General features: G+C 32.2%; 1 protein-coding gene across 2 annotated transcripts; it reads right to left on the bottom strand.

The window, feature by feature from the left end:
* Positions 1-266: 266 nt before the first annotated feature.
* On the bottom strand, positions 267-9,264 carry LOC121988634. Of its 2 annotated transcripts, none has more exons than XM_042542163.1 (12): positions 8,945-9,264; positions 8,142-8,322; positions 8,008-8,070; positions 7,804-7,909; positions 2,685-2,789; positions 2,527-2,603; positions 2,321-2,450; positions 1,649-1,721; positions 1,218-1,412; positions 975-1,095; positions 684-905; positions 267-584 (listed from the first exon to the last, which is right to left on the bottom strand). In XM_042542163.1, the coding sequence occupies exons 1-12, from the start codon at positions 9,010-9,012 to the stop codon at positions 531-533; spliced, it is 1,395 nt and encodes a 464-aa protein (XP_042398097.1). In that variant the 5' UTR covers positions 9,013-9,264; the 3' UTR covers positions 267-530. The 2 variants fall into 2 exon arrangements, with proteins under 2 accessions (XP_042398097.1, XP_042398099.1); XM_042542165.1 differs by having other exon boundaries at positions 1,649-1,718.
* Between the last annotated feature and the right edge of the window lie 4,057 nt (positions 9,265-13,321).

Below are 13,321 nucleotides of genomic sequence, written 5' to 3'. Positions count from 1 at the left end.
GAATACTTTTTCTTTGATATTTTGAAAAATTTCCCTCGCTCCCAAAATTTAGCAATGAGATTCATTCTAAAGTCTCTTGCTAACTAGTTGTGTAAAATTACTTACAACTTGCTTAAGAAAATTGATGGATCATCTGATCAAGCTCATAACAAAAGTAACAATCTGATGCATTGAGCTCTCATTAAAGTGGGATTATGGAGAAAGATTGAAATTGCAAGAATACTACTGTTGTACCAAAACTCCTGTTCCAACTATTAGTTCATATATCGTCCAAAATCATCCTCAATTGCCATTTGCTTTCATGGATAAAACCCCAAGGTTATCCATTAAACATCAAAATTTTCAACCAACTACTCTAACTGATCACAACCATGCTATTTGTTTGTCTTGCAAAATAAGAAGTGACATGATTTTGATATGAAATAAGGCAACAAAAATGGCCAAAACCAAAAAGCAAAAAAACAAACAAAACACATCTGTATAAAGATCATAGCTTTCGCCTTCATGTCCAACAAATTCTGCATACATGATCAGCAATTTCTTTGTGTGGTGCTTTGCAATATGTATGAGGCTTTACTTCGAACCTACACACAAACAAAAGCTTTTCATTGATCAATTCTTTGAACCCAAGTGATACATATCAAAACAGGCATTGTAAATAGAAGCCTGTCTTTCATATATACCTTTGATGCATATGATCTCCAATCTGTGCTTGTGATTTGGGTCGAGCAGTTTTGCAAATATTTGCACCACAGGTCGGTAAGTACAAGATCTTCACGCGGAGGATGACACAAGAGCGAATTCTCTACTAAAACCAAATAGATGTATATCTTGAGGAAATCACAGCCTTTTTCCTTCATATTGACAGACAAAAGGAACTCCAGAACTTCTCTATGGCTATTCACCTACATGGAAAGTAATTGGTTCAATATGAAACACAAATAGTGAGAGCTACTTGTCATTTGCGAACTTACCTTTTCGCCAAAGTGTAGTATAAGGAATTGAAGGGCGATTTGACTTCTGAGATGCTTGCTACGGTTGTTAGTAACAGATATGCATTCTAAGATCCTTAAAGAGTTTATATCATTTGGGATTCTGCAGTTGCAATAAATCACACTGATATCATTTGGAAAATATACTAACACATCTGCCAAATTCAATCAGGCCAATTGTAATGCTAAAAAAAGTTAGTTTAACTGAATGCATGCAACACTTGCCTGGAAACAACAGACCGAGCTACTTTTTCACAACTAGCATCCCACTCATCCTCTCGAAAATATCCAATCATGGATTGCATGCACTCATTTAAAGTCAGTAACAAGCCCTGAAGTTGGCGATCCAACACAAGGTGAATAATTATACTAAGGAGTTCCTCTGCTTCTGACTTAGAGAAGATAGATTGGTGATAACTCCTGTAACAGAAGAAAATGAAATACAATTACCATATATAAAGCACTTTTCATTTTGATTGATCTGTCAATGAAAATATAATAATAGAATTATATGAATGCATTTGTGTAAGACAACTCTCATGTTTATAAATGGAAGTGTGAAAGCATTTGGATGTGCTCTCTACACACGCATACTTTGCTAATATTAGTTGTTTCAGGAACAAAGTGAAATAAAATACCAGGTTGATCACATTTACCTTATCTGACAACACAAACACAAAAATTTAATCCAGGAACTAATATTTCGAGGTGGTCCTTCAAGACAATCTGCTACAGAAAATAAGAGAAGTTAAAACAAACCATTGCCTGGAGATTACAAGTCATGGCTTTTGATAAAATAAGCAAGTGTAATTGATATAACATTGGAAAATATTTGATCAGCAATGTCACATGGTAAACTGTTAGGAAAACTATTACAGTCACATAATAACAACCATAGTAACTTTATAACATTCCCAATTAAAGCCATAAAGTGAAAAATTAAAAATTATATTCGTTCATGAAATGGATTCTTGTATCAGTCCAAGAACGATGATTAGACTAGAAATTGCGTTCAAGACAACTAAATAACATAGTTGCAAATCTGAATTGCAGCATTTGAATATTCCTGCAATTGCTAATTGCAGACATTATTAATTGCAGGCAACCAAGCATCCATAAGAAAGAAGACAAAAAGTTAGATCAATGTGAAAAAATGACCATGTATACGTGGGCAAACACATGATAACTGCCAGTGTCAGTACACTTACTCGTGGGATGTTGGTGGCTTGCTTCAGTTTTATCCACAAGCATTCCCAAAATGCAGTCATAAAAACCTTTCATATTATTTTGTTTCATCAGTGAAGATAAGTTTAGGTACAAGTATTAACCTGGTTGGGCTTCTTTCGAAGATGTCAAATGACTATCAAACATATCGGCCATATATCCATAGCTTTCCAGAGCTTCCATTAGTTTGTGATAGTTAGGAAACCATCCCAGTGATACAAGTGGTTTATCAGCCTGCAAAGCTTAAGGAACTAGACATGGTATACAGAGATAATTAGGCTCTTAAGAAAAGAAAAAACAGAAGCTATACCTCATCTTTAGATAGAAGAATATCACACCAGAACTCACAAGCAGCATCTTCTATGTCCTCGTTTGGAGAATATAGCACTAAATATAGAAAATAATGATTAATATATTTAGAGTATTTAATAGTCTGCTAGCAACATGACTGAAAGACGCAAGACTTACATTTGTGGAACACCCAATTTGCCACAGAGTCTTCCACATGGCCAGATATGAAAGTCAATTTAGCTAGCCATCTATTCACCAACAATCCTTCGAGGAAGCATTCTTCTGTAAATAAGGAAAGCAGACACTTCAAAAGATGACAAAATCAACAGTTAGCAGTTCATGGTCGAGACAAACCAACAATAGCCTCTACTAAAATTTCAGAGATGGAATGACATTCAGCTCATATACTGACACATATAAATTAGAAAATAATACTCATGAACAAAATAAATGTATCCTGGAAACAACCTGTTGCAAAAAATAGGATAAGGCTGCGTACAATGGATCCTTCTCCGGACCCCGCATGACGGGAGCTTCACGCACCGGACTGTCCTTTTTTTTTTAACAAAATAATGTATCTAAGTGATGTCATTAAACACGATATTTAGTAGCAGATAATTTACAAGATAATCAATGGACATTTAAAATGAGTCCCTGTAATCTAATGTCTTTGCCGTCTTCCCTGTGCCAATGAAGCTTAGCAATATGGTATAGCAAGTAACTAAAATACTCAGGCATGAAGATTATATCCATAATCAGATGGAGAAAATTAAAGAAAAAATAGTTTGTATAACTTCATTAAAAGAAAGAAGAAATTATATATTTAATTTCCCACCTTTTTGGTTCACAGAAGTAGGATGATAAATCATAAATCATGGTTTAAAATTTCGATACGAGTTTCGGTTTATGACCGAAACAATATGGTTTGGGTATCTTATCATGTTGTGCCGATACGATTTCAGTAGTCTTTTTAAATATAACATATATATTAATTAAAAAATTATTATAATATTTGATTATTATAAATACTTACTATTAGACTAAACTAATATTTTAAAAATTATATTGAATAAAAGTCAATTTAGGATAAACTAAAGTCTAGACATAATTACGATTGTAAACGAACCGAGTCGAGCCGAGCTTTGGGGTAATCAAGCTTGTTTGATAAGGTAGCCGAGCTGAGCCGAACCGAACTTAAAATGAACAAAGCTTTTGAAATGATGGTTCAAGCTTGGCTTATTTTTTTTTATAAGCTTGAGCTTGTTTGAAGCTTGGCTTGAGCTTGGTTCGTTTAGATGTTATCGAGCTCTCAATTCAATCTTGGTTCGAGTTTGATTCGAGTTGAGCTTGGCTTGAGCTTGGTTCGTTTAGATGTTATCGAGCTCTCAATTCAAGTTTGGTTCGAGTTTGATTCGAGTTGAGCTTGGCTTGAGCTTGGTTTGAGTTTGGTTCGTTTAGATGTTATCCGTTATCGAACTCTCAATTCAAGCTTGTTTGATTGTTTGAAACTTTTAGTTGATTGATTGGTTATTTAGCTTGATAATTTAAATTTATTTGTTTATTTAATTTTATTATTTATTTAGTATATTGAAAAGAGTTTTATTAATGAATATGGTTCGTGAACATTGTTCACGAATATTGTTCACGAACGTTAACGAGCTGAACACATGTTCAAGCTTGTTTGTTTAGTTTAATGAGCTGTTCAAACTTGTTTGTTTAATTAATTTTGTGTATATTGAATAAACATAAACAAGCTCTTACCAAGCCGAACACCAAGCTTGTTCACGAACGCTTGGTTCATTTACAACCTTAGACATAATGATTAAAATGAAATGAAATTTATTTTAATAAAAAATTTCCTATGTATTTAAGGAGGAAAGAAATAAAAAATAAAAAGGAATTTTTTTATGTGTTTAAGAATGAAAGGAATAAAAAAGAAATTAAAATATGGAGCGGAAGGAGAGAGAATTAAGAGAGGAAAGAATTAACTATTAACAACAATATCAACCAAACCTTATCCCACTAGGTGGGGTCGACTATATGAATCCTTTTACGCCATCGAGTTCTATCTTCTACTATATCATCATCTATATTTAAATAAATTTTATCTTGCTTTATTGTTGCTAACCAAATCTTTTTTGGTCTTCCTCTTCCTCGTTTGATATGTGTGTTTGTCATAGTTTCACATTGTCTAACTGGAGCATTTAGTGGTTGTCTAAGTACATGTTCGTACCATCTTAAACCGTCTCTCGGAGTTTTCCCTTAATAGATGCAACTCCGACTTTCTCTCTAATACTCTCATTTCTTATTTTGTCCTTCCTAGTATGTCCACACATCCACCTTAACATCCTCATCTCTGCAACTCTTATCTTCTACTCATGTGCTCGAGTTATAGCCTAACATTCAGTTCCATATAACATAACATGTCTAACTGCGGTTTTATAGAACTTTCCTTTAAGTTTTAGAGGTACTTTACGGTCACATAAAATACTCGACGCTCCCCTCTATTTCAACCATTCTGCTTGTATTCTATGTAAGACATTTCTCTCAATCCCTCCATCGTTTTGGAAAAATTATCCTAAATATTTAAAACTCTCGGTTCTGGACAACTTGTCATCTCCTATCTTAACAATTGTCTCATTACTTCTAATATTGCTAAACTTAAATTTCATATATTTTATCTTTAATCTACTAAGATTAAAACCTTTCCCTTCTAGTGTTTTCCGCTAAGATTCTAGTTTAACATTTACTCCTTCATGTGTTTCACCTACCAAAATAATATCATCTACAAATAACATGCATCATGGTACTGTGTCTTGAATGTGCACAATAACTTCGTCCACAATTAGTGTAAAAAGATAGGGACTTAGAGCTGATCCTTGATGTAGCCCTATCTTTATTGGAAATATTTCAGTTACTCCGCCTAAAGTCTTTACTTTGGTTGTTACATCCTCGTACAAATCCTTAATTAGTTCAATATATGTTACGCTAACACATCTCTTTTCTAGAATTTTCCATATAATTTCTCTTGGGACTCTATAATAAGCTTTTTCTAAGTCAATGAATACCATGTGTAAATCTTGTTTTTGCTCCCGAAAATTTTCAATTAAGAAGATGTATAACTTTTATTGTCAACCTTCCAAGCATGAACCCAAATTGATTTTTGGTCATTGTGGTCTCCTTTTTTAATCTTTTTTCTATTACTTTTTCCCAAAGTTTCATGTATGACTCATTAGTTTAATACCCCTATAGCTTGCACAATTTTGTACGTCTCCCTTGTTCTTATATAAGGGAACTAGAGTACTTATCCTCTATTGATCAGACATTTATTTCGTTTTCAATATCATGTTAAATAATTTTATAAACCATTCAATACCTTGTTTCCCTAGGCACTTCCATACTTCTATCGGAATATTATTTGATCCAACGACTTTTCAATTGTGCACCCCATTTAAAGTTTGTTCTACTTCTGAAGTTTGAATTCTACGATAAAAATTGAAATTTCTATGCTCATTTGACCTACTTAAATGACCTAAGTTAAGTTGATCACCTAAACCTTCATTAAAAGTTGATGAAAACATCTCTTCCGCCACTTTTTTATTTCTCCATCGTTACTAATATCCTATTACATTCATCTTTAATACAATTTAATTGGATAAGATCTCTTGTTTTCCTTTCTCTCACTTTAGCTATTTTATAAATGTCTCTTTCCCCTTCTTTTGTATCCAATTTTGATATAATCGTTCAAAAGTTTCATTCTTTGCTTCACTCACTACTTCCTTAAGCTAGAATTAACTATTAAAAAGATAAAAAAAGTTAACATTAAAAAAAATCATTATAAAAATAAAGATTTTTTTTAATATTGAAAAAAAACTGAACGGCATAATAAATTAAAAAAAAATAAAATGAAAAAAAAACTCAATGGCTTCACCCTATCGCTATGGTCTCATGTGAGGTGTCTGTGAAGCCTTTGCGAGGCCACGGTGCCTTGTGAGGGGTTGTTCTGATGTTGATGTCGTGCCGGTTGACAAGCGAAATGATAAGTTTTGCCCATGCCGCCCGGTACAGCACGAGATTTTAAACCATGCGATCAACATCAAAAAATGATGTAGAAAGGGGCATAACATCGATCAGATATGATAAATAACTTGCCCGAAGACCAATCATCTAGACAAAATTGATTAGAAAGAAAAAAACCAAGAAATCAAAATGAATAAAGTTTTAGAGAGATGAAATTGTCAAATTGCGGCTCATATCATGAATCTTTTTTTTTTGGTGAATTTACAAACCAAGAATCATAAAAGATGATGTATTGGGCCCAAAGATGGTCAAGGTGCAAATTGGACTTGCCTATCTACATCAAATAGACAGAGTCTTGGTGTGGCCCATTGTTGACTCCTTTTTCTGTTAAATAAGGTTGAACCACAATGGGAAAAGAAAAACAGTACTATTACCATCGGATTGTGAATCAAATGATTAAATATATTTGTAAAAGTGATTTTTTTTTTAATTTTGCATTTCAGGGTAATAGGTATTGCACATTCAGAGGAATTAAATGAATCAACTAACAGTTCCATGCAAAAACTAAGTAGAAAAAGAACAGTAAGTTCGCTCTTTGACAACACAAGTTTCCAGTAGAGCAAAGTTGAAAGGACACCAAACCAAGAACTCTGAAAGATTCTGCAGAAAATTCAACCAGGGACCATTGCTGAGTGAAGCAAAGCTCATGAGAGAGACACTTGGCTTTAAAAAACACAAGGTATTATTCATCTGTTAAGCAGGCATGTAGTTCACATTGTTAAATTTTCATCAAAGGATTCTTTGACTATTTTGATAACCAGCATGACCATGATTCCTAAAACATCTGCCACCTTTTCTCAAATACTTATAGAAAAAATGCTCCACAAAACTTGATTAGGAAAAAAAAACATATTTTTGTTATCATGTTATCCTTGAACCAAGGTATAAACACACACACACACACAAAAATGACACAGTGAAAATCAGTATTTGTTATGGTTAACCCAAAATTTATAATAATTTAATTATTATGCAAGGACATATAGTAGTTACTCTCAACGCACAAGGCCACATGACAGTATTTGTTATATGCTAATGAAACCATAACACTGGCCGAAAGTCAAACAAAAAACATATACAGACCAATATATACAAAATTAGACTATGAAAGATGTCATATGACTAAGCACCTGAAAACGGAAGTAATATGTAGAGATGAGAGAAAAAAAGAATCAACTATAGGAATATATCAGGAATATGAAAGAAATTTTGATACCTTGCCCTGCATTACATTGAAAAACTGAATCAAGATCGCCTACTGATGGGAACTGCAGAAGTTGACAATTTGACAAACTCATGGATTCAAATAATGGTGGAGACTTCTGCATGAACAAATAGACTTGTTAAAATGGTAATGCATCAAGACATTATTGCAGGAACCTCATGTTGCGGCAATTAAATGTAACAGTAATTCAGTAACCTGTTGTCCAAAAAGTCTTTGATTCCATAATGGAATTTCATCTTCCGTATTCATCTCATTGACCTATACAAAAGCTTACATCAAACTGAACATTATAATGGAAAACAAAGTCAACAAACATAAGTTGTGCTTACCTGTTTCTCGCAGTTCTCCACAAACTTAGATAGCATTCTCTCTTTCTTTCTTTGAGTTTTTTCATCTTCATCTGAATTATATCCTTTACAGAAAGACTTATTCTTGGGCTTGCAATCTACAACTTTATTTATCGCTTCATAATAATCGGTAAGAAGATCATCCAAACCAATAACCTTTCTCCTGTTCAAGAAAACATTCCAACTCAATGCAATCTCTGTTACAATAATGACATGAAAGTTTTTTCCACACTCATAGATCATCACAACTCAGATCATCTTGGCCATGCAAGTTTGAAAGTTGAAAAAAAAGGATATCAAGAAGGAAAAAATTTGCCAAAAGTATTAGCAGCAGGATTTCATGAAACATAAATTAGAAGGGGGAAACACATACCATATGCTTTAAGATGACATTTTGGGCCAATAAATAATTAGTATAACCAAGCAAATAACTCATTTTATTCCGTTAGCAACATAGATGATAGATAGATATCTAGAGGCGAAACATGGTCAGATTTATAATCCATACCAAATGCTCCAGCGTATCATTTTGCTACCCCTCTCATGCCCATTAGCAACGTAGCTCATGGCTATTTTTAAAATATAGAAAACTTCTAATAGAAGATTCATCGAAAGCCAAAAAAAAATATATATATATCGCAGAAGATACTACGAAGAAACCATCAACAGATCACAAAACGTAAAAAAGCGACCAATTTTGATCGAAATACACCTGAAGGAGTTCGTTGTCGATTGATAATAGCGAAAAAGAAACAAAGTGGCGTTAGGGTTTAGTTTGCGACGACCTTTTACGAGGGGTAGCATTCAGAAGCTGGTCTTCCTTCTCAAAATCAAGAGGCTCCTTTGCTTCCATCCTTCTGTTGCGCTACTGTTACAACCAGTGCTTCACCCTCCCCCCTCTCTCCTCCAACCTGTCTTCGCTCTGTCACTGACACTGCTAGTGTGTGGCTTCTCTAGCTTGCCGCTGTTTCCTCTGGAGAGCGATCGGATTATCTCCGGCGAATCCTCCGCCGCCTACTGCCACTGCTAGTTTGTAGTTTCTCTGGTTTGCCGCTGTTTCCTCCGGAGATCAATCGAATGATCCTTGTTGAATCCTCTCGCAGAATCAAAGGAAGCACAAACTCGCATTTTAAATGTTTGTTGGGTAGACTTAAAGCCCAAATTGCCCAAATTAAAAGCCCATTATGGATGGCAATCAAAATTGGGTATAAATGATATTTAGTTTTTTAAAACTAGATAAAAATGTCTTTTGATCTATCTTTTTTTTTAATATTAAAAACAACTATTTCCATTAAAGAAAGGAAAAAAAGTAAATTATCTATTATTCCAAGTCATGTTAGAAAGTTTAAATGATATTTTCTTAAAAAAAAAAAAAAAATTTTTTTTAGGGGGCGTTTGGTTCATTCCTAGGAATAGGAATCGGAATGGGAATCATTGTATTGTGGAATGAGAATGGGTACGAGTATGGATATCACTCTTAAAAGCAATATTTGGTTAGTTGTATATTTTCTATCGGAATAAATCAAAATTTCCTTTTTTACCCTTAATGGAAAATAAGAGAAAAAATTATATATGAGAGAAAGATGAATGTGAGAAAAATACGATGAAAGAAAATGATGAGAGATAAAGTACGATGAGAGAGAAAGTGTGATGACAATGAATGAAGAGAGAGACAGTGTGATGAAAAAAAATGAGAAAAGAGAGTGTGATAGGAGAGAGCATGAAGAGAGAAGATGAGAGAGAAAATATGATGTGAGAGAAAGTATGATGGGTGAGGATGAAGATAGAGAAAATGTAATGAGAAAAAAATGAGGAGAGAGATATTGAGGAGAGAGAAAGTGCGGTGAGAGAGAAAGTGTGATGAGAAAAAAAGAGAACAGTGAGTGTGATGGGAGAGATTGAGGAGAGAGAAAGTATGATGAGAGAGAAAGTGTCTTGAGGAAAAAAAGGAGAGATATTGAGGAGAGAGAAAATGTGATGAGAGTGAAAGTGTGATAAGAAAAGAAGAGAAAAGAGAGTGTGATGGGAGATATTGAGGAGTGAGAAAGTATGATGAGAGAGAAAGTATGATGAGAAAAAAAAAAGAAAGAGAGTGTGAGAGAAAGTAGGATGAGAGAGAAAGTATGATTAGAGAGAAAGTGTAATGAGAAAAAAAGAGTGTGATAGGAGAGATTAAGGAGAGAGAAAGTGTGAGAAAATATGATGAGAGAGAAAATATGATGAGAAAGAACAAGGTGAGAGAAGTGATACGAAAGAAAAAATAAATAAATAAATTTTGATATTTGATATTAAAGGAGAAAATTTAAATTTTAGGTCAAGGGTATTTTTGGAATAAGGGAATATTTTGATTGATGAAAATGGGGTAATGGCTCATTGAAGGGGAGGTACATGAGAATGAGCTATTACCCAATTTCAACGATTCATTCCCTTATTTGTATTCCTATTCCCATAATCCAAACATTAACAATGACAATCAATGATTCTCATTCCCATTTCCCTAAACCAAACACCCCCTAAGAAAAAGTTTAAAGATAGACACATAAAGTGATAGGGTCCATAAAAAGTGAAATGATGGGTCATGATTTTATGTGTCTAACCTTGAGTTTTTCCTTGAATTTTTTCCTTGAGCATATCATTACTCTTTTCTTTATAAAAAAAATCATGTGATTAAATTCATGTTTCCCTACCAAATTAATATCATTTGAATGCTTATTTTTTTTTATTCTTTAGAAAAAACATATTTTCCCTATTTTTTAATATTTCCAACAAAAAATTTCTTACTACTCCTCTAATAATAAATAATTTAATTAAAGTCCAAAATAAATTTATTAAGAAATTGGCTTGGCCCAAAATTAGATCGGATTTATAGTTCGAACGTTAGGCTTTAATGGTTGCCAAAAGAACCCAGACAACCCTGAATTCTACCCACGTGAGATTTATGGCATCTCCAATGTCATATTTTTATTAGGTATGTAAAATAAAAAAAAAATTAACAAAAAAAATATTAATTATTGTGAAGGTGAGATTTGTAGTTTTTAGTTTAAGAGCCGTTGTGAAAAAAAAAATCAAATCTATCTTTTTTTATTCTTGGAGATAAAATAATGTTGCATATTTAACACTTTCAAAACAGTTTAAAAATAAATTATATTATCTGTGAATTATTTTAGCAATGAAGTTAATTTTATTTCATGAATTGTCACTAATAATTCTTTCTTTTATATAAATATAAATTTTCAATAAAATTGTTAGTAAATTATTATTCTAAAAATAAATACATTCAATAAGTTAAAAAAATACAAATAATTATAATTAAATTAAAATTCATAATTTAATTAAATATTAAATAAAAATTATGAATTAAATTAAATTAAAAATCATTAATTCATTAATATATTAATTAAAATTATAAATAAATTAAATTAAATATCATAATTAATTCAAATATTAAATGGAAATTATATAGAGATACTTAAAAAAATAATAAATAAATATATGTGATTTGTAACGTAGACCTCACAGAAAAAAATTGTATGGAGATTTTTTTATTATGGAGACAATAATAGATTTTTATATTATCGATGTGACATTGATATGACATATTGAAAATTACAAAAAATCTCATTTAGAGATTTAACCATAATCTTAGAGCTCTCTATTTTTTATGATTCCAATAGGCCACATCAATATTATAAAAACTTATTTAAACATCTCCAATGAATCAAGCTCTAAGCAATTTTTTTTTTGGTCCAATTCATAACATATATAGTTGTATGGCTTCATGCATATTATATTAATTTTGAGACAAAAGAGTAAATTTGAAGTTTTTAGTTTAGGAGCAATAAAATTTCAAACTTACATTTTTCTTTCAAAATTAGTTATGTAAGTGGGATCATTAGAAATAAAAATGTATGATTTGATAATGTAAGTCTCACAAAAAAATTATAAAGAGATTTTTTTTATAGTAAAAAGAATAATAGATTTTTATATTTTTACATGGCCATCAGAGAATAGAGTTTTTTTTTTCAGTATCTTTTTTTTTTCGTTTCAAAACCTCTTTAAAAACTTTATATTAAAGATGCCCTTATATTAAGGAGTTCTACTAATGCATTAGTAGCCGGGCTATTGTGAATATTTTTCTAATCTATATTCAAAACACATTACTCTTCGTAAAACAATTTAAGTATATATGTATGAACATATCCAATATGCAAATTTGATAAATAATTAATTATTATATTTTTGTGTTTATGAATTAATAGTCGTTTATAAATATATGGGAGACTAAGAGAGGAAGGAAAGAAAGTAAAGGATAGAGAGGAACTAAACGAAAGGAGAATTAGTGGAGGCATGTTTAAAGAGACAAGCTTCTTCTTCTAAGTGTCATCGTCAATGGTTGTCATATAAAGTCGATAAAGAGCTATAAAGGTAAGAAAAATAAGGACGAAAATAAAAGAGACGAGTCCATAAACATGTACATGGGGGGGGGGGGGGGTATACACGAACACATGAATCTCGTGCTCTATCTACTACACAAAGGATGCCTCCGTCAAGCATGTGAGCTCTTACGCTTTAAAATGGCACTAATTCAAAACTTTTATTTTTTCCATAAAAAATATCTATCGATAAAAGGTTTATGTATCAACCGAATTAATTGATAGTGATGAGATGTTGGATTTGTTTTGCATGGCATGTGAAGCACTCATGCATCCAGCAGTAGTAGTTAGTGGTGGCCATGAGACTTGTTGGTGATTTATTTCATCTTAATTTCAAGAAACAATTGTTATTTCGATCCATAAGGAGTCTAGATATTTAGATTATTAAAAAAAAATAAAGATGGATTATTGCATAGAGAGAATACTTCATTTTTCTCCATAAAAATATGATTGAAGAAATACGTTCCATCGAATCAAAATCAAAATGAAACGGAGAAAGAAAAAGAAAAACAGAGAGGACCCTACGAACGGTGAAGAAAACGACCTCCATCTAATTTACGATCTTATTCTTTAGAAAAGGAAAAAAAAAATCCCAAACTTGAATCTCGATAATCAAATCACGTGTTAATTTAAAGGAAGAACTCGTGTTGTCCGTGCCAAATCTTCGATTCCTCGATTATAAAAAGCAGCAGTAACATCACAAACCACCATGCATTGCATCAATCTGCT

This window comes from Zingiber officinale, chromosome 6B (genome assembly GCF_018446385.1).
Source record: "Zingiber officinale cultivar Zhangliang chromosome 6B, Zo_v1.1, whole genome shotgun sequence".
NCBI classification, from domain to species: domain Eukaryota; kingdom Viridiplantae; phylum Streptophyta; class Magnoliopsida; order Zingiberales; family Zingiberaceae; genus Zingiber; species Zingiber officinale.
Note: the sequence above shows the minus strand (reverse complement) of the source record. Positions and strands in the feature narration are given on the sequence as shown.